This window comes from Muntiacus reevesi, chromosome 9 (genome assembly GCF_963930625.1).
Source record: "Muntiacus reevesi chromosome 9, mMunRee1.1, whole genome shotgun sequence".
NCBI lineage: Eukaryota > Metazoa > Chordata > Mammalia > Artiodactyla > Cervidae > Muntiacus > Muntiacus reevesi.
Window position 1 is genome coordinate 14,864,302 of NC_089257.1, and position 20,351 is coordinate 14,884,652.

Here is a 20,351-nt window from a genome sequence, read left to right on the forward strand (position 1 = left end):
TTTTTTTGCTTTCCTCAGTACAAGAACTCTTGGCTCATAGTATCTGGCAGTGGAGCAATCTATTATAGTCGCTCTATCTCCTTCTATTCCTCCAGGCTCTGGAATGTTTCTGCCAAGCAGCGTCCGAGGTGGGCAAAGAGGAATTCTTAGATCGCTTGATCCGTTCAGAGGATGGAGAGATTGTGTCCACCCCCCGGCTGCAGTATTATGATAAGGTTCTGGCATGGTTTGGTCCTTCTTACACCACCCTGGGTAAAAATGTAATAGGAGCAGGGAGGCAGGTAAATGAGAGTTTGGGATTAACATATACACATTATATATAAAATGGGTGAACAACAAGGACCTGCCATATAGCTCGAGGAACTATACGCAGCATCGTTTACTTTTGACGCCCCTGGGTCCTCGTAGCTGCTCATAGGCTTTCTGTAGCTGCATCGAGCAGTGGCTGCTCTACTGGCCGGGCTTGGACTTCTCACTGCAGTGGCTTCTCTCGTTGCAGAGCACAGGCCCTGGGGCGCAGGCTCAATGGTTGTGCCTCACGAGCTTAGTTGCATGTGGGGTCTTCCTGGGCCAGGGATCGAATCTGTCTTCTGCTTTGGCAGGTGGACTCTTAAGCACTGGATCCCCAGGGAAGCCAAAACATGAAATGAAATAAATTGCATTCCCATCTGAAGTGCTCTTACATTTCTCCCTAGGTTCTGCGTCTGCTAGATGTCGTAGGCTTGCCTGAACTGGTTATTCAGTTGGCCACATCAGCAATAACTGAAGCAGGTGATGACTGGAAAAGTCAGGTGAGGACTAACTGTATTCTCTTTGTTACCCTTGAGCTTTATCACAGGTTTGGTATCTTAATTTCTGTTCTTGTTTCCCCGTATTTGACACTCAGGCCACATTAAGGACATGCATTTTCAAACACCATTTGGATCTAGGTCACAATAGCCAAGCCTATGAAGCCTTAACCCAAATTCCTGATTCCAGCAGGTAAGCAAACCCATGATCTTATTTAGAGCAGGCAGTTTATCAGCCCTGTGTAATCCACAAGGAAAATGTACATTCGTATCCCTTTCTTTCCTTCTAGGCAGTTGGATTGTCTGCGGCAGCTGGTGGTAGTTCTCTGTGAACGCTCCCAACTTCAGGATCTCGTGGAGTTTCCCTATGTGAATCTGCATAATGAGGTCATCTTATTTATCCACTGATGGCTGGACGCAATTCTGGTGGTTGTCATGATGGCTGTTAACATTGATATGTGACTGCTTCCCCTCCTCTAGGTGGTGGGAATAATTGAATCACGGGCAAGAGCTGTGGACCTTATGACTCACAATTACTATGAGCTTCTGTATGCCTTTCACATTTATCGTCACAATTACCGGAAGGGTGAGCACTTGAAGCATGTCATCTTTGTGGGAGGCAACCTAATCAGTTGTTTCATGCATTACAAAAAAAGATTATCTGTTTGACTTATGTAATTTTTACCTTATTTTTTACCACTGGACAAGTGTTCTGTACCAGCATTTGGGGAACTTATGTTGAAGTTCAAGATTTACTTCACTTCTTTGTAGATTACCTGTTAGCCTTAGAGATAGACACTTCACTGCCAGAATTCCCTGGCAGTCCAGTGGTCATTAGGACTCCATGCTTTCACTGCAAAGGGCCCGGGTTCAATCCCTGGTCAGGGAACCAAGATCCCCATAAGCTGGTCGGTGCAGAAAAAAAAAAAAGGTATTTCTCCCATTTTAGAACATTCTTGAAGCATTGCCATTGAGATGGCGTTCTGTGTGTATCTTTCATCTGATTTTCAAAGAAGCTTTCTTTCACTAAAGGCCCCTTGAGTCTTAGGGCTGGTTTTAAGTTCCGGTACAACTTTGCCTTTGGCCTTTCTTTCTGCTTTGTTGTTGCTGTTGTTGATTTACTGATTGATTGATTGATTTTTGGCTGTGCTGAACCTTCCGATTTTCTACAGTTATGGTGAGCAGCGGACACGCTCCGACCACAGTTCTTGGGCTTCTCGTTGCGTCTCACTGTTGTGGAGCACAGGCTCTTGGGCACACGGGCTCAGTAGTTGGGCTTCGAATTGCTCCCTGGCTTGTGGGATCTTCCCAGACCAGGGATCGAACCCATGTCTCCTTCATTGGCAGGCAGATCCTCTAGCCATGAGCCACCAAGGAAGCCTTTGACCTTTCTTTTCTCTCACTTTTGCTGATCCTTCAGAGACTAAGCTATGGGCATTGTGACTCAATGCGTAAACCCCTCAGATGCCTTTCAAGGGCGTTTTCTTATATAACCGCAAAGTGAGAAAATCATTAATTTTGTGAACTAAATGTAGATGGAGTGCTCTTATCTGATGTGCTATTCATATTTAAATATTGCCAAACATGGCGACTTTTTTTAATAGTACATTTCCCTCTTACTGTCCTCACCCCCTGACCTGGGATCATGTCTTGGATTTAATTGTCCTGTCAGTTCAGTCGCCTTTAATCTGGAGCATTCTTTCAGTCCTACTTTGCCTTTGATGACACTGATATGTTTGAAGAGGATGGGCCAATCATTTCTGTAGAATGTTTCTGAATTTGGATTTATTTGACGACAATGAGATCTTTTTATCAGGTCAGCTAAAATTAAGGAATTACATGTCTGTTTTAAGATCATATTTTACAAGATAATCATTGTGGTTACACTTTGGAACCACTAACATTTTTATACTGTTTTCACTCAGGAAATTTTTTTAGATTTCTTATTGATTTTCATTGGAAAGAATAGATGGAAATAGTTCATAGGCGTGCTCTTAATATTCCTAATGGTAAAATGTGTTTGCATGTTCTTTGAATAATACAAGGAAGGCAGAATAGACGATTCAAGATCTCTCACTGCTTTCACAATGACAGCATCCATCGACCTGATTAAGACCAGTTTAGCTGGATTAACATTCAGATCTTTCTGGAGCAAGGCTGTCTTTCTGACAAAAACGTCAAAAGTATTTATTGGGATGAAAAAAGAGTTTGATTTGTTGTGAAAACTGAAAGAGAATTTTAAAATCTGATTAGTTTCCGGAGTCCCATGCTGTCTCAGAACAGCGATGAGAGTATGATCTTGGGGGTCTTCCCTGGCAATCCAGGGGTTAAGACTCCGAACTTCTAACACAGGGGACACATGTTCAGTCCCTGGTCGGGGAGCAAAGATCCAACATGCCATGCGACTCAGCTGAAAAAAAAGAAGAGTTTATGACCTTGAACAGACACTCAGATCCTGGGTGGGCACAGGTGGCCACAAACTGAAACTATTTCTCCGAGCTGGTGTTCTGTGCTACCCGGGTATGTAGTATCTAAACTTCAAACATTTTAGATGTTTGCAGAACATTTTTTTTTCCCCTGCCTTTCTTGGGGGTTGTAAAGTACATGTAACATAAACTACTATCTGAACCGTTTTACACGTTTAGTAGTGTAAGCACCCTCACATGACTGTGTAGCCAATGTCCAGAATTCTTTTCACCTTGCCAAACGAAGCCATACTCCTTAAACACCAGCTTCTCATTCCCTCCTTCCCCATCTCCTGGCAACCACTATTCCACTCTCTGTCAACAGATTTGGCTACCAGAATCCTCTAGCATCTGACTTTTTATGACTGGCATATTTCACTTAGCATAATGTCTTCAAGGTTCATCCATGTTGTAGCATCCATCAGAATTTATGATACTCTGTTGTATGGATGTATTGATAACAATTTTGATGGAACCTTGGATGTTTCCATCTTTTGTTTGTTATGAATAACACTGCAGTGAACAGGGATGTACAGATAATTCTTTAAGACTCTGCTTTCAGTTGATTTTTTGGGGGGGAAGGGGTGGTTTATACACCCAAAAGTAGAATTGGTGAACTATAAAGTAATTCTGATTTTTTGAAGAACTGTTTTCCTTAGTGGCTATACCAATTTATATTCCTTCCAGCACAACACAAGGGTTCCAATTTTTCCACATTCTTAGCAACACGTGATTTTTTGTTGTTTTAAGTTAAACTTGATTTTTTTTTTTTTTAATTTTAACATTTGGTAAGTGTGACAAATTTTCTCTGTCTCTAAAGAGACACATTTTTGAAATCCTCATATCTGTTATTGCCTCATAGCTGGCACAGTGATGTTTGAGTATGGAATGCGTCTTGGCAGAGAGGTTCGAACTATCCGGGGACTTGAGAAGCAAGGCAACTGTTACCTGGCCGCTATTAATTGCTTACGACTTATTCGCCCAGAATACGCATGGATTGTTCAGCCAGCATCTGGTGCAGTGGTATGAAAACTTTGTATCCTGGAGTTTGGGGATCATTTAACTTATTTTGTTTGGTCCTTTGAAAATACCTCATTTTGCTTCATTTCATTTAAAACTTTCACTGGGATATTTGTGAACTTAGTCTATTTTTGCAGCGATTCATTTGTTTTATGTTACTACCCCCTTTGGTTTCCCAGTTCAGAATTACTATAGGAATAAGTATTGTTCAATAAGTATTGTTCAGTTGCTAAGTCATGTCGGACTCTTTGCAATCCCATGGACTGCGGAATGCCAGGCTCCTCTGTCCTTTACTATCTCCCAGAGTTTGCTCAAATTCATGTCCATTGAGTCGGTAATGCCATCCAACCATCTCATCCTCTGTTGTCCTCTTCTCCTCCTGCCTTCTCTCTCTCCCAGCATCAGGGTCTTTTCCAAAGAGTCAGCTCTTTGCATCAGGTGGCCAAAGTATTGGAGCTTCAACTTCAGCATCAGTCCTTCCAATGAATGTTCAGGGTTGCTTTCCTTTAGGATGGACTGGTTTGCTCTCCCTGCCGTCCAAGGGACTCTCGAGAGTCTTCTCCAGCACCACAGTTCAAAATCATCAGTTCTCTGAATAAGTATTACAGAGTGGTTTTGGAATTAGACAACCTAACTTCAGGCAAATTACTGTATCTTTTATTGTCCAGTTAGCCTCTTGCATAAAATAGGAATGATGATGATAATAATATCTACCTTATAGGATTATTTGGGTATTAAGTGAGATAACCCGTGTAAGATTGCATAGAATACTGACAGTGCCTGACCTACAGAAAGTGGTCAGTAAATGCTAGCTGTTTTTAGTTAATTCGTTTTTGTTAATTGAATGTATTGTTACTGTTTTAAAGGCGGTGAACCCGGAGTTTCTCTTATCATGCTGATGGGGTGCTCCCAGCTATTTGTATAGTTCCTGCATATACTGCTCTGTTTTCCAGGGCTATGAGTGGAGAATGTAATTTTGTAAACCAAGGAAAGTCAGGTAGTTTATATGGACATCAAATCAGTGTCTTTGGACTCAGTAAAATTTTAGCTAAGTGAGCCGAGTTTCTTTGTCTAGAAGTTCCCGTAACTTTGTGAGAAGAGCTGTGCTAGTTGAAATAGACATAATTTACGCTGAGAGAATTTAAGCATGAAAGCCCTGGATCATAGTTAATGATGTTAAAATAAAATTCTGATTTTTCACAGTTAAATCTCTTGTTTTGTCCTTTCAGTATGATCGCCCTGGAGCATCCCCTAAGAGGAATCATGATGGAGAATGCACAGCTGCCCCAAGTGAGTCGGGGATCTCAGGCCGACTTTGGCTGAATGGCACTTAATTGTTACACTAGTTGTACTTATATTTACTTGTTTTTTATATAGTACTTATTATAGTATGAACAATCATATTATAGTATATTATATATGTATGGTAGTTACTTTGTTAAAATATGATAAAGTTTCTTTTTTTTTTTTCATTTATTTTTATTAGTTGGAGGCTAATTACTTTATAATATTGTAGTGGTTTTTGTCATACATTGACATGAATCAGCCATGGATTTACATGTATTCCCCATCCTGATCCCCCCTCCCAAAATATGGTAAAGTTTCTTATCAATATTCTGTCTGGTTGACCTTCGAAAACTTTGTATGCCTGAGTGTGAAATGAAAATCCTTAAAAAAGAGTGTGTGTATGTTTGTTGCTTGTTGTGTTCAAGTCAGCTTAGTATACTTTGTTAAATTAGGTTCCTTTAGTGTCTCTATACAGGCATGATTTCCTTTCTCTTTTTTTCCTATTTTTCGTGACGGTGCCTCGAGGCGTGTAGTCTCTGAGTAGTTACCCAACCAGGGGTAGAAGCCCCATCCCCTGCAGTGGGAGCGCAGTCTTGGATCATGATTTCCTTCCTTAAAGAGCCTGGGCTCTAGAGTTGGACACACTTGGTTTTAATTCTCCCTCTCACTTTGGGCATGTTCCTTACTGATAAAGATGACAGTATTTCACAGTTGTAAGAGTTAATTGAAATTATATGTAAAATGCCTTGCAAGTGCCTCCTTGAAGCTGTTATTAAGAGTACTTTGACTTGACTCAGCTCTAGAGTGAAGCAGGGTTGTTTGTTTCATTGAGCCCCTTGTTTTCACCCCATCTTCTTAAAATTAAACTGAAAGTGACGTGGTGTTTAGTGGAAACTGGCAGGTTGCGTTTGTCCAACAGGCACTTCCTTTGTGCTTTGGGAATTGACAGTGTTTTCCTTTGGCTTACAGCGAATAGACAGATTGAAATCCTGGAACTGGAAGATCTGGAGAAAGAGTGTTCCTTGGCCCGCATCCGCCTCACCCTGGCTCAACACGACCCCGCGGCGGTCGCGGTCGCAGGTGGGCGTTGGGCGCCCGCAGCAGGCGGGGCCGGGCCGCAGACGTGTGCCACGCGGGTGGAGCGCGCCGTCGCTGTCCTGGGCACTCACCAAGGGCGGGTCTTTGGGCTCCTTCATTTGCGTGTCGCTTTTGTCGCACTGAATAGCTCTCTCCGCTTCCACAGGAAGTTCATCCGCAGAGGAGATGGTCACTCTCTTGGTTCAGGCTGGCCTTTTTGACACTGCCATATCACTGTGTCAGACGTTTAAGCTTCCCTTAACGCCAGTCTTTGAAGGACTTGCTTTCAAGTATGTATAAAATTGCTTTTCTGTAGTCTTTATTTCCTAACACAATCTAATTTTCTAGTCTTAAATTTCTAAAATATTCTTAATTTTCTATTTACTTCACTGCTGCTTAGTATGAAGCAGTCATCACCCAAGCCAGTATCTTTTTTTTTTAATATTTATTTATTTATTTGGCTGCACTAGGTCTTAATTGTAGCATATGGGATCTTCAGTCTTCGTTGCAGCATACAGGATTTTTTAGCTGCAGCATGTGGGGTCTATTTCCCTGACCAGGGCTCGAACCGGGGCCCCTGCATCACGAGTGCAGAGTCTCAGCCACTGGACCGCCAGGGAGGTCCCAAGCCAGTGTCTGACAAGCCAGCTTCAAAGAAGTTTTTGTGTAGTCTGGATTTTTTTTTTTTGAAGTTGACTGTTAGATTTGTGTGTGGCGGGGGGTGGGGGGGGGTTAATCTTGGTTTATAGCATATTTTGAGAAGTTAAATCTGGCATTGCCAAGCCCACATGCCCGTAGATAACCTGTGTGTCCACTTAGACGAGACGTATGTTCTCTTCACTCCTTTAGGACATCTCACAAACGTTGTTTAAAAGTAGTTCTTATTGATGTTACCTCATACCTAAATATTGGTCAAGTTGTTTGTGAGTTAGAAATAAACTTTCAGACTGTTTCATCATCAGTTTTCTCTTGTGAGTAAATGATCTCTTAACCCTTCCTAATGGCCTGGTGGGTCGTCCAGTTATCTGACCTTGAGGAGAGGGAAAGCCAGTATCACGGCAGGGAGTTCAGCAACAGATTGGACCTAAAGTTGTCGTCTTATCTCCAGGTTTAGTAGCAAAACATGTGCATTTCAGCAAGTTGATTTGCTGTGGGTGGAACCATTCTCATTTCAGATGCATCAAACTGCAGTTTGGAGGAGAGGCGGCACAAGCCGAAGCCTGGGCCTGGCTGGCAGCCAACCAGCTCTCGTCAGTCATCACCACTAAGGAGTCTAGGTACAGCCCTGCAAGGGCTTACCCGCCACGTCCTTCCCCAGCGCACCCAATAACGTCTGCCCGAACGCACTGCAGTGTCTTCGGAATCCTTCTCTAACAACCCTCAGTACATTTCCCTTCCCTAAATTGCATCTGTAATTTGTATTATGCACTTTAATTTGTATTAGCACTTTAGAATTATAGCATTTTACAATTATGAAGTCCTTTTTTAGAATTATAGCATTTTTACAGTTATGAAGTCTTTGGACATTATTTTTCAGCCCCTAATTTCACACCAGAATTACTATCAAGATACAAATTACAAAATGTCACCCTAATCTTCTAAATCAGAACTTCTACATGATTCTAATGGTTGGTCAGGTTTGGAAACAGGGGTCTGAGCCAATTACCTTGTTTTTGAAATCTGGAACAAATAAGTAAAGTGAATTGTTGAGTTCATATGTGTTTGTTGGGAAATACAAAAATCCAAGTCATCTAGTTTCTAATGCCACCCCTAAGTCACATTGGCCCTACTAATGTTAGTTATCATTTAGCTGTATTGTCAATTTGTTATGTCTAAAGATTGTTTTCCTTGTAAATGCATGTTCTGAATGGTACTGTAATTATCTATTAAGAATCTGGAACTCACAAGTCCTTCTTTTTATCAAGTGCTACAGATGAAGCTTGGCGGCTATTATCAACTTACCTGGAAAGGTACAAAGTCCAGAATAACTTATATCACCACTGTGTAATTAACAAGCTCTTATCGCATGGAGTTCCTCTGCCCAACTGGCTAATAAACAGTTACAAGGTAAGTGGTACCTTAGCTTGTAGAGGGTAGGAACCTAGTCTTTATCATCCTGAATAACTTTATGAGGTGATTAAAAAGAAAAAGAGTGATAATTTATGGAACTATACTGACAGATACTTATAGCTTCTTAATCTTAGCTGAAAACATTGACAACAGTTTGCTTCAGTCCCTGTGAAGTACCGGGTGTGAGATTTAAAGTTCTCTGGGTTGGTGGCTAAGTTAATATGTGCTGGTGTGCCCAATGAACAATGAGTATCTGTTTCAGAACAAAGAGTTTATGTGGAACACTGCACTTACTATTCATTACTCAAGAAATCGCAGGAGCGGGTGGAATAGTTTTCAAATACTGCAACAGTGTTTCTTTCAGGTTTTATCAAAATTGGGTTCTTGGGCCACCTGCATTAAATTATTTGGATGGCAGGCTTCTGTGAAATATTTGATCCTTGGGCTCCATCCAAGACTTCCAGAATCAGATCACCTGGAGTTAACATCCAGGATACGCATTTTTAACAAGGTTCTAATTGGATTTGATGCATGCCTAAATTTGAGGACTACTGTTTCTGATATACATTGGGAAGAATAGGAAAAAAAGAATACAAAACTTAAAATCAAGAAAGTTAATCTGTTTTCTTAAGTTAGAAAGTAGAGAAGGCAGTTAAGTTGGTAATGGCTAAGATTGTGATCAAATCAGAATATAGAAAGCATAATTGGGGTAGTTAGGCGAACCGTCCTAACTGAGGCTGTATTCATTTCTCTGTCACCCTGAGTTTAATACAAATATAATTCAAGCATTGAAAGCTGGTGATTCTTCTTAGAATTAATGTGACTATATTGTCTCTGGTACTCAGCATTTCTGGGAAGCTTTGTTGACTTCTACTGCTGTCAAAACAAAGTAGGAAAGAATGAAAATGTGTCTTAGATTCTAGAACAGGTGAAGAAGGCCACTTAACAGAAAGGGCCTCGCAAGGCGCCCAGAGGTAGCTAGGCTCTTGGGAATCCAAACCTCATCCCAAGATAAGCAAACCATGGTGTTTGTCTATTTATAAAGAAAAGTATAAATGCCATGGAATCAGACACTCAACATCCTTTGGTCAGTGCCTGGGTTAGATGGAAACAGGTAAAGGTTTTTGACCACTGACTTTTTACAGAAAGTTGATGCAGCTGAGTTGCTCCGTCTGTACTTAAACTATGACCTTTTAGAAGAAGCTGTGGAGTTGGTTTCAGAATATGTGGACGCTGTACTGGGAAAAGGACATCAGTACTTTGGAATTGAGGTAGGCTTGTCTCCACATTTCTTTGAATTCTGTATTATCACACTTTGTCTTTCCAAAGGTTTTTCCAGATAACTTGAATTTAAATTTCAGACTGGAAACAGTGTCATTCATTAACAGTTTAGAGAAGAGTTTTGTTGCGTTTATCCTTAATTGGCCTTAGGCCTGCTTTAAGATAAAAGATGACATGAATTTTAAAATATGCATTTGATTTAACTAAGAAAAGGCCTAGTTCCCCAGTTGAAAAGAGTTGGGGGAGGGGTCCATTCAGGTACCTATGTGCACACGTGTGTGTGTGCATGCATGTACATGCAATTTCTTGTGAAAAGAAAAAGCGTTTCTTTCATGTTACTGAAGCCTGTGGAAGTAACTGCCCAGAAGAAAGGGTCCACTTTTCAGACTTTCTTCAAACAGTAGATATTTTCCTTTCAGTTCCCACTGTCCGCCACGGCTCCGATGGTGTGGCTCCCATACTCTTCCATTGATCAGCTTCTCCAGGCTCTGGGAGAGAACAGCGCCAACAGCCACAACATCGCGGTGAGTCAGCCCCTCCTGAGGCCCCTTAGATTGTGTACGTCTTTGCACTAGCAGCTGCAAAGCCTGCTCTTTTGGTTCTCAGGGATTATGAGGGGGCCGAAGCCATTCATTGCCCGTCACATGCTGCCCAGTCCCTTTATGAAAAAGTGAAAGTGAAGTCACTCAGTCATGTCCTGACTCTGCGACCCCATGGATCGTAGCCTTCCAGGCTCCTCCATCCATGAGATTTCCCAGGCAAGACTACTGGAGTGAGTTGCCATTTCCTTCTCCAGAGGATCTTCCCAACCCAGGGATCGAACCTGGGTCTCCCAGATTGCAGGCAGACTCTCCACCGTCTGAGCCACCAGGGAATTCCACCCCTTTATGAAGTGATTAGTTAAATCCCATATAAGCTTTCTGGTCCTGGGATGAGAGCTAATGAAACTTTTATTAAAAATACTGGTATGATTTGCATGTTTAGAAATTCATGAAGAAAACAAGTTTGGAGTATTGTATATAATAAAAAGTCCAGTTTTAGCAATGGAGCCACAGAGCAGACTCATAGTGAACGGTGATTAAGTGAAACACGGTGGCTAACAGCTTTATCAGGGGACATCTGGTTGGTGACATCCTCTAACAGTTCCCTCCTTTTCCCCTGCAGCTGTCCCAGAAGATACTTGACAAACTGGAGGACTACCAGCAAAAAGTTGATAAGGCAACACGGGATTTGCTGTATCGTCGGAACTTGTGACCTGGACGGTCGCCCGGGCTTTGTAACCGCTTGGTGCCTCTTCGGGCTTGAGACGTTACCCTCCGGGAAACCTGCACTCCGGGCCGGTTTTCATACCTGTAAATGACGTGTACAGCCGTCCAGCCTGCGTTCTGCGCAGGGGAGAGGGGCAGATGAGTCGCAGGACCTGTGCTTGCTGGTGGTGCTAACACCCAAGTTTCTGGGTTTCAACCTTGGTCTCAGACAGCTGCTTTTTTATATGATTCACAAGCTTTTTTAGAGTTATATTTTTTTAAACTACCGAAGACATTCTTATCTGCAAATTAAACCCCACCTTCACTTTCCAAAATAGCTGAGGGCTGTTGGTTTGTTGTAGCTGACCACCAAAAGCAGTCAGTGCAAATCCTTCCATTCTTCCCGATCGCTTTTTGTATATCAATGGAATTATTTTGGTCCAGAACTGACATGTATTTTCTGTATTGCAGACAGAGGCTAATGATTTTGCGTACTCTTTTCATTATTTATTGTGGAAATTTTTTTTTTATGACCTTCAATAAAGTAGTAAATAATTTTCCTGGATTAACCCTAACATGATGACCAGCTGTTAAGGAAGATATCTTGAATCTGGTTCTGAGGCTAAAGTGGAATAAACTCTTAGCCAAGAAAAAATTGAAAATTTGTCATCTATGAAAATAATATTTTCCAGGTAAATTCCATTAACCGCTATGATTTATGATAATCAAGCCAGACTTGATCACACAGGTAGTCTAAGAATGTATTGGACCAAAATATAAGCTCTCCTGGTCAGATTTAGAGGCATTCATGGCCACAAATTTGGGGAAAGGTGAAAAAATAAACTCTTAAATTTTATTCTGTATATTAAAATTTATCTTTTAAGGAAACTATCTGTATAGTACTTGCTTGTATGCCCTTTGGCCTTTCTTGAGTTTCTCATAAGCATTTAATTTTTATACTGTCAATATCATATTTATATTATATATTTTAAATAACAATGTGAGTTTCCCTGTGGTACTGTTATTGTAGATATTGCGGTATATGGTTCTTTTTTCCCTTCATCTCTACCATGATTAATGTGAAGTGTTTGATGCAGTTACGGGCTGCAAGTGGCCTTGCCCTCCCAACTCCATAAACGTGTGACTTCCGGTTGTAGCACAAAATATATTTTGACCTGTATATACATATACAACCAAGAGAAAGCTTTCTCACTTATTATATTTTCATGAGTGACTAATGGATGATAACCTGCAGTCTGAAAACTATCAAACCCTGCTGTAGCCATTTCTGGAGGAGGAGAAGTAGCTCAAGACTGGCCCTGTTCCAGAAAGCTGCTCATTGGCATAGCTGATCAAAGCAGTGGTTTCCATGGTAGCAGTTCATAAGACACTGACCACCTCTTCCGTCCATTTTCTTCTACCTTCCTCGCTTTGATTTCTAACCAGAGCAGAAAGAAGGGGCGCACAGTCTTTCACTTCACTTTCCACATCATTTTGAGTCTGCAGTTTTGTTTTCTGGACCATGTGATGTTTTAATAGCATCACCTTTCCTTGTTTCTTCCAACTCTGACAAGTTTCTGATTATAAATTGTTACTAAAAGGACTCCCTTCCTTTTTAGTACTTAACCACCATTAAATACCAGGGGTAAAGAACCCACCTTTCAGCGCAGGCGACATAAGAGACGTGGGTTCAATCCCTCAGTCAGGAAGAGCCCTGCAGGAGGGCAAGGCAACCCGCTCCAGTGTCCTTGCCTGGAGAATCCCATGGACAGAGGAGCCTGGTGGGCTACAGTCCACGGGGTCTCAAAGAGTCGGACACGACTGAAGCCACTCAGCACAGCATGCACCATTAAACATGCGACTCTTGAAAGAAGACTTCATAGTTCTTAAAAAATTTAACAAAACGTGACAAATAAGGTTACACTTTTCCAGCCTGTAACAATAAGAGCAAGCATCATTTCTATTAATAATAGAAAATATATATAACACACAGTTTCATACTAACCGTTCTTTTTGTAATCTAACAAAGCTGATTTGTTCTACAAAACTGTCCATCAGTGAACACATTCTAGGTAACAATTAACCTAATTTACGTCAACCTGATTAATACTTCTTTTTTTCTCCTAGAATACAGTATATATTATAGCAAGGTCTAAAATTTCTTTTACTCTTTAGAGCTCTTTGTACCTGAAAACAAAGATAGTCCTGTATTACTTTTAATATAATCAGTAGCTCATCATTAACCCTAAGCCACAAGAATATACCTGTATCTGCTTAGAACGCCATCATCAAAAGATCAATTTATTGCTCACATGACCTATGCGGGTTTCTATAGACTAAAAGGTATTTCTTCCAGTAAATGAGTCTTCGTGATTTAAATGAACTTACATGGAACACATAAGGTCAAATAATGTGATATAACAAAAAATATATTTGGTCTTTGTCCCCATTCCTGGCAAATAGCTTATAAATCCTTGTGAAACCCTGAGTGAAAGAAATCTTTGCGATGCTAATAAGGTGACTCTGAATGGGGCCTTAGATAGCTTCAGGATGGGGATGGGCCCTAGGGAGGTCCATCCTGTGACGGTGAACATAGGGTTAAAACTTTGGGCCAGCCCAACCTGCCTTTCTGCCCAACAGCCAGCCTTTCAGCCCAACAGCCAGCCTTTCAGCATAGGTGGTGATGGAACACATTACTTATTTTCTGAAGCTGTCACAGTGAGTCCCCAGTCCTTTACTGACCCGTGGATTCTGTTTGGTAGTCGCATCTTCTCTACAAATACTGTCCTCACCCTGGCCAGTCCCCCTCGATTTGTCTCTTCATGTGAATGTTCTTTGGCTGCCTCAGTGGAAACACAGACCGGTTTCCTCCTCATCCTCTGAATCCAAGTGACAGTAAGATTATTTACTTTCTAGGTGTATGCAGTTAAAATGCCCAGTTCAGATACATGAAACATCAGTGCATGCTGGTGACTTTTGAGAGGAGTCATGTTTGAATGCTAGTTGATGGGGGTAGGGTGAAATTCAGACATGCAGATACAACTCAGGTTTCCAGGGGAACCAGGCAAGAGAGAAAAACAAGTCTTATATATGAGTGGAATTGCACAATTTAGTTTTGCCATGGAGACAATTTCCACAGAGTAGGAAAAGTAGAAAGTTAAGGTTATTATAGGGATCATTCAGGAGAGGAAAATGTATTTTTTGGAAGCAGAAAAGTCTTCAAAACTTTTCCTCACTTTTGATGTTTAGCAGATGCTCCAGGGTAATCACGGGCTTTGGAGTTTGGGGAAGAGGCATGGGAAATGGCCCAGGTGACCCCTGACTCCATACTCTGCTCCTTCATCCTTCCCTCCCTTCTCCCTTCCAGCAAAACAGACACTTAAAGCCAGCGTCAGAGTTGCTCAAAGCATCTCAATAGTGTGTGCTATTTCCGAGGTTGCCCTGCAGTAGAGGGCAGTCACCTTTGCTAGGTGGGACCATAATGAAAGCCAAACACGTTCCACGGGCTTTTGAAAGATGATGCTTGTTTGATGATGTTCGGTAGCCTAAAAACTATCTGTTTCTCGTTTCCTTCAACAAAGTCTAGTTTTTCCTTCAATGATTTTGCACAAAAAATAAGATTTTCTTGAAAATATTTTGACCAAGATAAAATTAAAGGGATCTCTTTAGTTTTCCTTCTACCACCACACACGAGGGTCCATCAAAGTTAGGCACAAAGAGTAGCTTGGGTGGTTTCTAAAATTCCTACATGTCCCCTCCTTCTCTGATTCTAGCCAGCTCTGCATTCATTTTGCTTTCTCTTATCCCCACTAGCTTCCTATTTATTTAGAACTTGAAAACACTGCTGTGTTTCATATACTCTAAAGCAAGCATATAATAGGTACCATTTATTGAAGGCCTGCTGAGTGCTCTGTGTACAGTTTTAGGACATTTGCAAACATCTCTTTTAATCTTACCAGCATCCTTTGAGATAGACACAATCCCATGTTTATAAACAAAGCAAAGGTCAGCAGCGTAAAGCCTCTTGCCCTGGCTTCTGCTGCCAATGCACAGTGTAGACAGGACTTGAACGCAGGTTTCCTGACTCTGCTCCTAGATGTTGACTGCCTGTGTCCTGTCCCAACCAACACAGGTCTCTGAGCCCCTCAGGCTTGCTTGTATTTCCCAGTGGCCTCAAGTCCAGAATGGCGGGGTTCACTCTGGTGACATCCACCTCTGTATGAGAGTGTTCCTTTCCCTTTTTCCCTTTTGCTTAAGCAAAGGAAGCTGCTAGAGGAGAATCTGAGCCCTTGATCATCCATAACTGCTCAGTTCAGTTCAGTTCAGTTGCTCAATCGTGTCTGACTCTTTACAACCCCATGGACTACAGCTTCCCCATCCATCACCAACTCCCCAGAGCTTACTCAAACTCATGTCCTTTGAGTCGGTGATGCCATCCAACCATCTCATCCTCTGTCATCCCCTTTTCCCACCTTCAATCTTTCTCAGCATCAGGGTCTTTTCAAATGAGTCAGTTCTTCCCATCAGGTGGCCAAGGTATTGGAGTTTCAGCTTCAGCATCAGCCCTTCCAATGAATATTCGGGACTGAGCTCCTTTAGGATGGACTGGTTGGATCTCCTTACTGTCCAAGGGACTCTCAAGAGTCTTCTCCAGCACCACAGTTCAAAAGCACCAATTCTTTGATGCTCAGCTCGCTTTATAGTCCAACTCTCACATCCATACATGACTACTAGAAATAGTCACAGCTTTGACTAGACGGACCTTTGTCAGCAAAGTAATGTCCGTGCCTTTTAACATACTGTCTAGGTTGGTCATAGCTTTTCTTTCAAGGAGCAAGCATCTTTTAATTTCATGGCTGCAGTCACCACCTGCAGTGATCTTGGAGCCCAGAAAAATAAAGTCTCTTACTGTTTCCATTGTTTTCCCGTCTATTTGCCATGAAGTGATGGGACCAGATGCCATGATCTTAATTTTCTGAATGTTGAGTTTTAAGCCAACTTTTTCACTCTCCTCTTTCACCTTCATCAAGGGGCTCTTTGGTTTTCTTCACTTAACTGCTCACTGATAAATAAAATGAGGGCTTCCCTGGTGGCTCAGCTGGTAAAGAATCTGCCTCCAATGTGGGTTACCTGGGTTGGGAAGATCCCCTAAAGAAGGGAATGACTACCCACCCCAGTATTCTGGCTTGGAGAATTCCATGGACTGTATAGTCCATGCGGTCACAAAGAGTCGGACATGACTGAGTGACGTTCACTTTCACAACCTCCTGTAAAGACTGGACTAAGGGGACTGGAGATTAAGTTGAGTCACAGTAGCCAGTAAGCCAATCAACCATGACTGTGTAATCAAGTAAAAACCAGACAGCAGGACTGAACAGAACGTCCTGGGCTGAGAACACAATGTGCTCGGAAGGAGACATGCTGACTTCACAGAGCGGCAATATGGGAACTCTGCTCCCTCCCAGACCTCACCTGGTATCCTTTGTAGTAAAACAGAAATCCTAAGTGGAGTGCTTTCCTGAGTTCCATGAAGGGTTCTAGAGAAGTATAAAATTTGAGAGGGTTGTGGAAACCTCATTATGTAACCAATCAGAAGTGTGGGTGGCATGAGGGTCTCCCTTGAAGCTGACCTCTAATGTAAGGGCAGCTCTGGGGACACCAAGGCTTCCCTGGTGGCTCAGATGGTAAAGAATCTGCCTGCAATGCAAGAGACCTGGGTTCGATCCCTGGGTGGGGAAGATCCCCTAGAGGAGGGCAGGGCAACCCACTCCAGTATTCTTGCCTGGAGAATCCCATGGACAGAGGAACCTGGCGGGCTACAGTCCATGGGGTTGCAAAGAGTCGGACACAACTGAGTGACTAACACTGCTTTCTGGGAGACTGAGCCCTTAAACCTGTGGTGTCTGATGCCAGGTCCTAGGGGTTATCCTCAGAATTGAATTGCTCAAGACATGCCCAGTTGGAATTGATTGTTGACCTAAAACTAATATTCTGCCCCGTTATTTTTCCAGCAAAGATGAGTTTATTCTGAAGCATCAGAGAATTGGCAATACAGGATCTTGCAACTTTGGCAAGCCACATGCAAGTTCCCTCAGGGCAGGGAAGTAGCTGCTTTTTTTGAGGGGGTGGGGCTGTGCTGGGTCTTAGTGGCAACACAGGGGATTTTAAGATCTAGTTCCCTGACCAGGGATGAAACCCATGCCCACTGCATTGGGAGAGCAGAGTTTCAACCACTGGACCACCAGGAAGACCCCGTAGCTGCTTTTCTAAAGAAGTTGGGAGAACTATAGTAAATAAAGAACACAGGGTTTTTTGTTAGCTGAGTCCTTACCAGAAAAGAAGAGGAATCTTCTTCCTATTGGGATATCATCACAGGGTGTGAGAGCTTCCTGTCCTGGTCTCTACTTAATTGACATTTCTGTTTATAAATTTTTTTATATAATAAAACTTAGATGAATAAACACACACAACCCTAAAACTTTATTCTATGCTTCTGAAGCTGGGCTGGCGCAAGCACAAGCTGGAATCAAAACTGCCGGGAGAAATATCAATAACCTCAGATATGCAGATGACATCACTCTTATGGCAGAAAGTGAAGAACTAAAAAGCCTCTTGATGAAAGTGAAAGAGGGAAAAAAAAAAAGAAAGAGAGAGTGAAAAAGTTGGCTTAAAATTCAACATTCAGAAAACTAAGATCATGGCATCCAGTCACATCCCTTCATGGCAAATAGATGGGGAAACAATGGAAACAGTGAGAGACTTTATTTTTGGGGGCTCCAAAATCACTGCAGATGGTGACTGCAGCCATGAAATTAAAAGACGCTTGCTCCTTGGAAGAAAAGCTATAACCAACCTAGATAGCATATTAAAAAGCAGAGACATTATTTTGCCAACAAAGGTTCATCTAGTCAAAGCTATGGTTTTCCCAGTAGTCATGTATGGATATGAGAGTTGGACTATAAAACTGAGTGCCGAAGAATTGATGCTTTTGAGCTGTGGTGTTGGAGAAGGCTCTTGAGAGTCACTTGGATTGCAAGGAGATCCAACCAGTCCACCCTAAAGGAAGTCAGTCCTGGATATTCATTGGATATTCATTGGATATCCTGAATATTCATTGAATATTCATTGGAATATTCATTTAGCTGAAGCTAAAACTTAAATACTTTGCCCACCTGATGGGAAGAACTGACTCATTTGAAAAGACACTGATGCTGGGAAAGATTGAAGGTGGGAGGAGAAGGGGACAACAGAGGATGGGATGATTGGATGGCATCACCGACTTGATGGACATGAGTTTGAGTAAACTTCTGGAGTTGGTGATGGACAGGGAAGCCTGGTGTGCTGCAGTCCATGGGGTCGCAAAGAGTGGGACATGACTGAGCGACTGAACTGAAATGAAATGAACTGAAGCTGGGACACCTCTATGCACAGTCCCTCTCTGCAGCACACCTCCTGTGGAAGTTCCAACAGCTAGAGTTTTAATATGGATTAGGAAGGTCAGCTTTTGAAATTAAATCAGGGGCTTCCCTGGTGGCACAGTGGAAAGAATCTACCAATGCAGGGGACATGGGTTCAATCCCTGTTCCGGGAAGATCCCACAGGCCACGGAGCAATTAAGCCTGCACACCACAACTATGGAGCCACAGCTACTGAAGCCTGTGTGCCCTAGAGCCTGTGCTCTGCAACAAGAGAAGCCACTGCAGTGAGAACTCCCTACACCACAATGAAGAGTAGCCCCTGCTCACAGCAACGGGAGAAAGCCCACATGCAGCAATGAAGACCCAGTGCAGACCACATTTTTTAAAATTATTAATAAAAAAGAAATAACATCAAATACAGAGTAAGGAATCGCCCATCAATTGTGATCATGGGTATGTTACTTGTCAAATGTAAATCCTGATAATTTGATTTTACTGAAACAATATCATCACCACAACCAAAATATCCTCAGTAATTCCTGAGGTGGTTAGGCCCTTGGAGATCAAGGATCAGGCCTGATTTTTCTTTAAAGGGAGTAACTCTATGTTTATGCACTCTGTAGGGACATAGTCAAACCTTCCTGTAAAAAGCCAGATAAAAAGTAGTTTAGGATTTGTGGTCTACACAGGTCCCTTTCACATATTCTTGTTTGTTTAACCCTGTAAAAAGTAAACCTGATTTAGCATGGTTCGCCCATCCCTAGTTCAGATCCTGATACCTTCATGAGTGCCTGCCTACTAAGTCACTTCAGTCACGTCCCACTCTTTGTAAACCCTACCGACTATAGCCCGCCAGGCTCCTCTGTCCATGGGATTCTCCAGGTAAGAATACTGGAGTGGGTTGCCATCTTCCTGACCAAAGCCTTGAACCCACCTCTCTCATACCTGCATGGGCAGGTGGGTTCTTTACACCACCAGGGAATCCCCTCTCCCCCTCTGAATACCACCTCTGAGGCCCAAAAGAGCAAAATATGTCTCTAAAACCAGTGGTTCTCAACCCTGGCTAAGCATTCAAATTATCTAAAGAGCTTTTTAAAGGAAAATTGGTATCAGCCCTGCATTTCCACCACTGATCCAGATTCTTACATTGCTTTAATGTTCTTTGGATCAGGGATCCCCAGCCTTCAGGTCACAGGCCTGTTTGGGTCTGTGGACTGTGAGGAACCAGGCTGTACAGCCAGGGGTGAGTAGCCAGTGAGTAAAAGCAGCTTCATCTGTATCTGCAGCCACAGCCTCCTAGGGCTATCACCACCTGAGCTCTGCCTCTTGGCAGATCAGCAGCAGCATTCAGATTCTCATAGGAACACAAAACACTGCACTTGAATCATCCTAAACCATCCCCACCACCCTCTTCCTTGAAAAAATTGCTGCTGTTCCAGTTGGTTCTCTGGACAGGCAGGGTTAAGAACCCTAGTTACAAACAGTAACAGCTACCTCCAGAATTGGGAGTTTCCCCCAAGGGAAACAGCCTTTCACATTTCTATGCATTGTGGTTTAATTCATAATCTCAACCTGGTTCCAGCTAGTTTTATAATAGGATCTGGACTTTTGTATAAACAAAATTACCTCATTAATGTTAGCAATAGCTACCAAAGGGCCTCCCTGATGGTCCAGTGATGGGGAGTCTGCCTGCCAACA

General features: G+C 42.4%; 1 protein-coding gene across 1 annotated transcript in view; it reads left to right on the forward strand.

Annotated features, from left to right (window-relative positions):
- NUP160 (nucleoporin 160) overlaps positions 1 to 12,400 on the forward strand; it is a 43,298-nt gene extending 30,898 nt beyond the window's left edge. Inside the window, exons 23-36 of the mRNA XM_065944259.1 lie at positions 96 to 215; positions 696 to 791; positions 887 to 981; positions 1,079 to 1,175; positions 1,269 to 1,374; positions 4,116 to 4,276; positions 5,503 to 5,563; positions 6,530 to 6,640; positions 6,804 to 6,927; positions 7,813 to 7,914; positions 8,563 to 8,704; positions 9,853 to 9,978; positions 10,408 to 10,512; positions 11,153 to 12,400. Of these exons, the coding sequence (XP_065800331.1) occupies positions 96 to 215; positions 696 to 791; positions 887 to 981; positions 1,079 to 1,175; positions 1,269 to 1,374; positions 4,116 to 4,276; positions 5,503 to 5,563; positions 6,530 to 6,640; positions 6,804 to 6,927; positions 7,813 to 7,914; positions 8,563 to 8,704; positions 9,853 to 9,978; positions 10,408 to 10,512; positions 11,153 to 11,242 (1,536 nt within the window). The 3' untranslated portion in view covers positions 11,243 to 12,400. The remainder of the gene's footprint in view (positions 1 to 95; positions 216 to 695; positions 792 to 886; positions 982 to 1,078; positions 1,176 to 1,268; positions 1,375 to 4,115; positions 4,277 to 5,502; positions 5,564 to 6,529; positions 6,641 to 6,803; positions 6,928 to 7,812; positions 7,915 to 8,562; positions 8,705 to 9,852; positions 9,979 to 10,407; positions 10,513 to 11,152) is intronic.
- Positions 12,401 to 20,351: the final 7,951 nt, after the last annotated feature.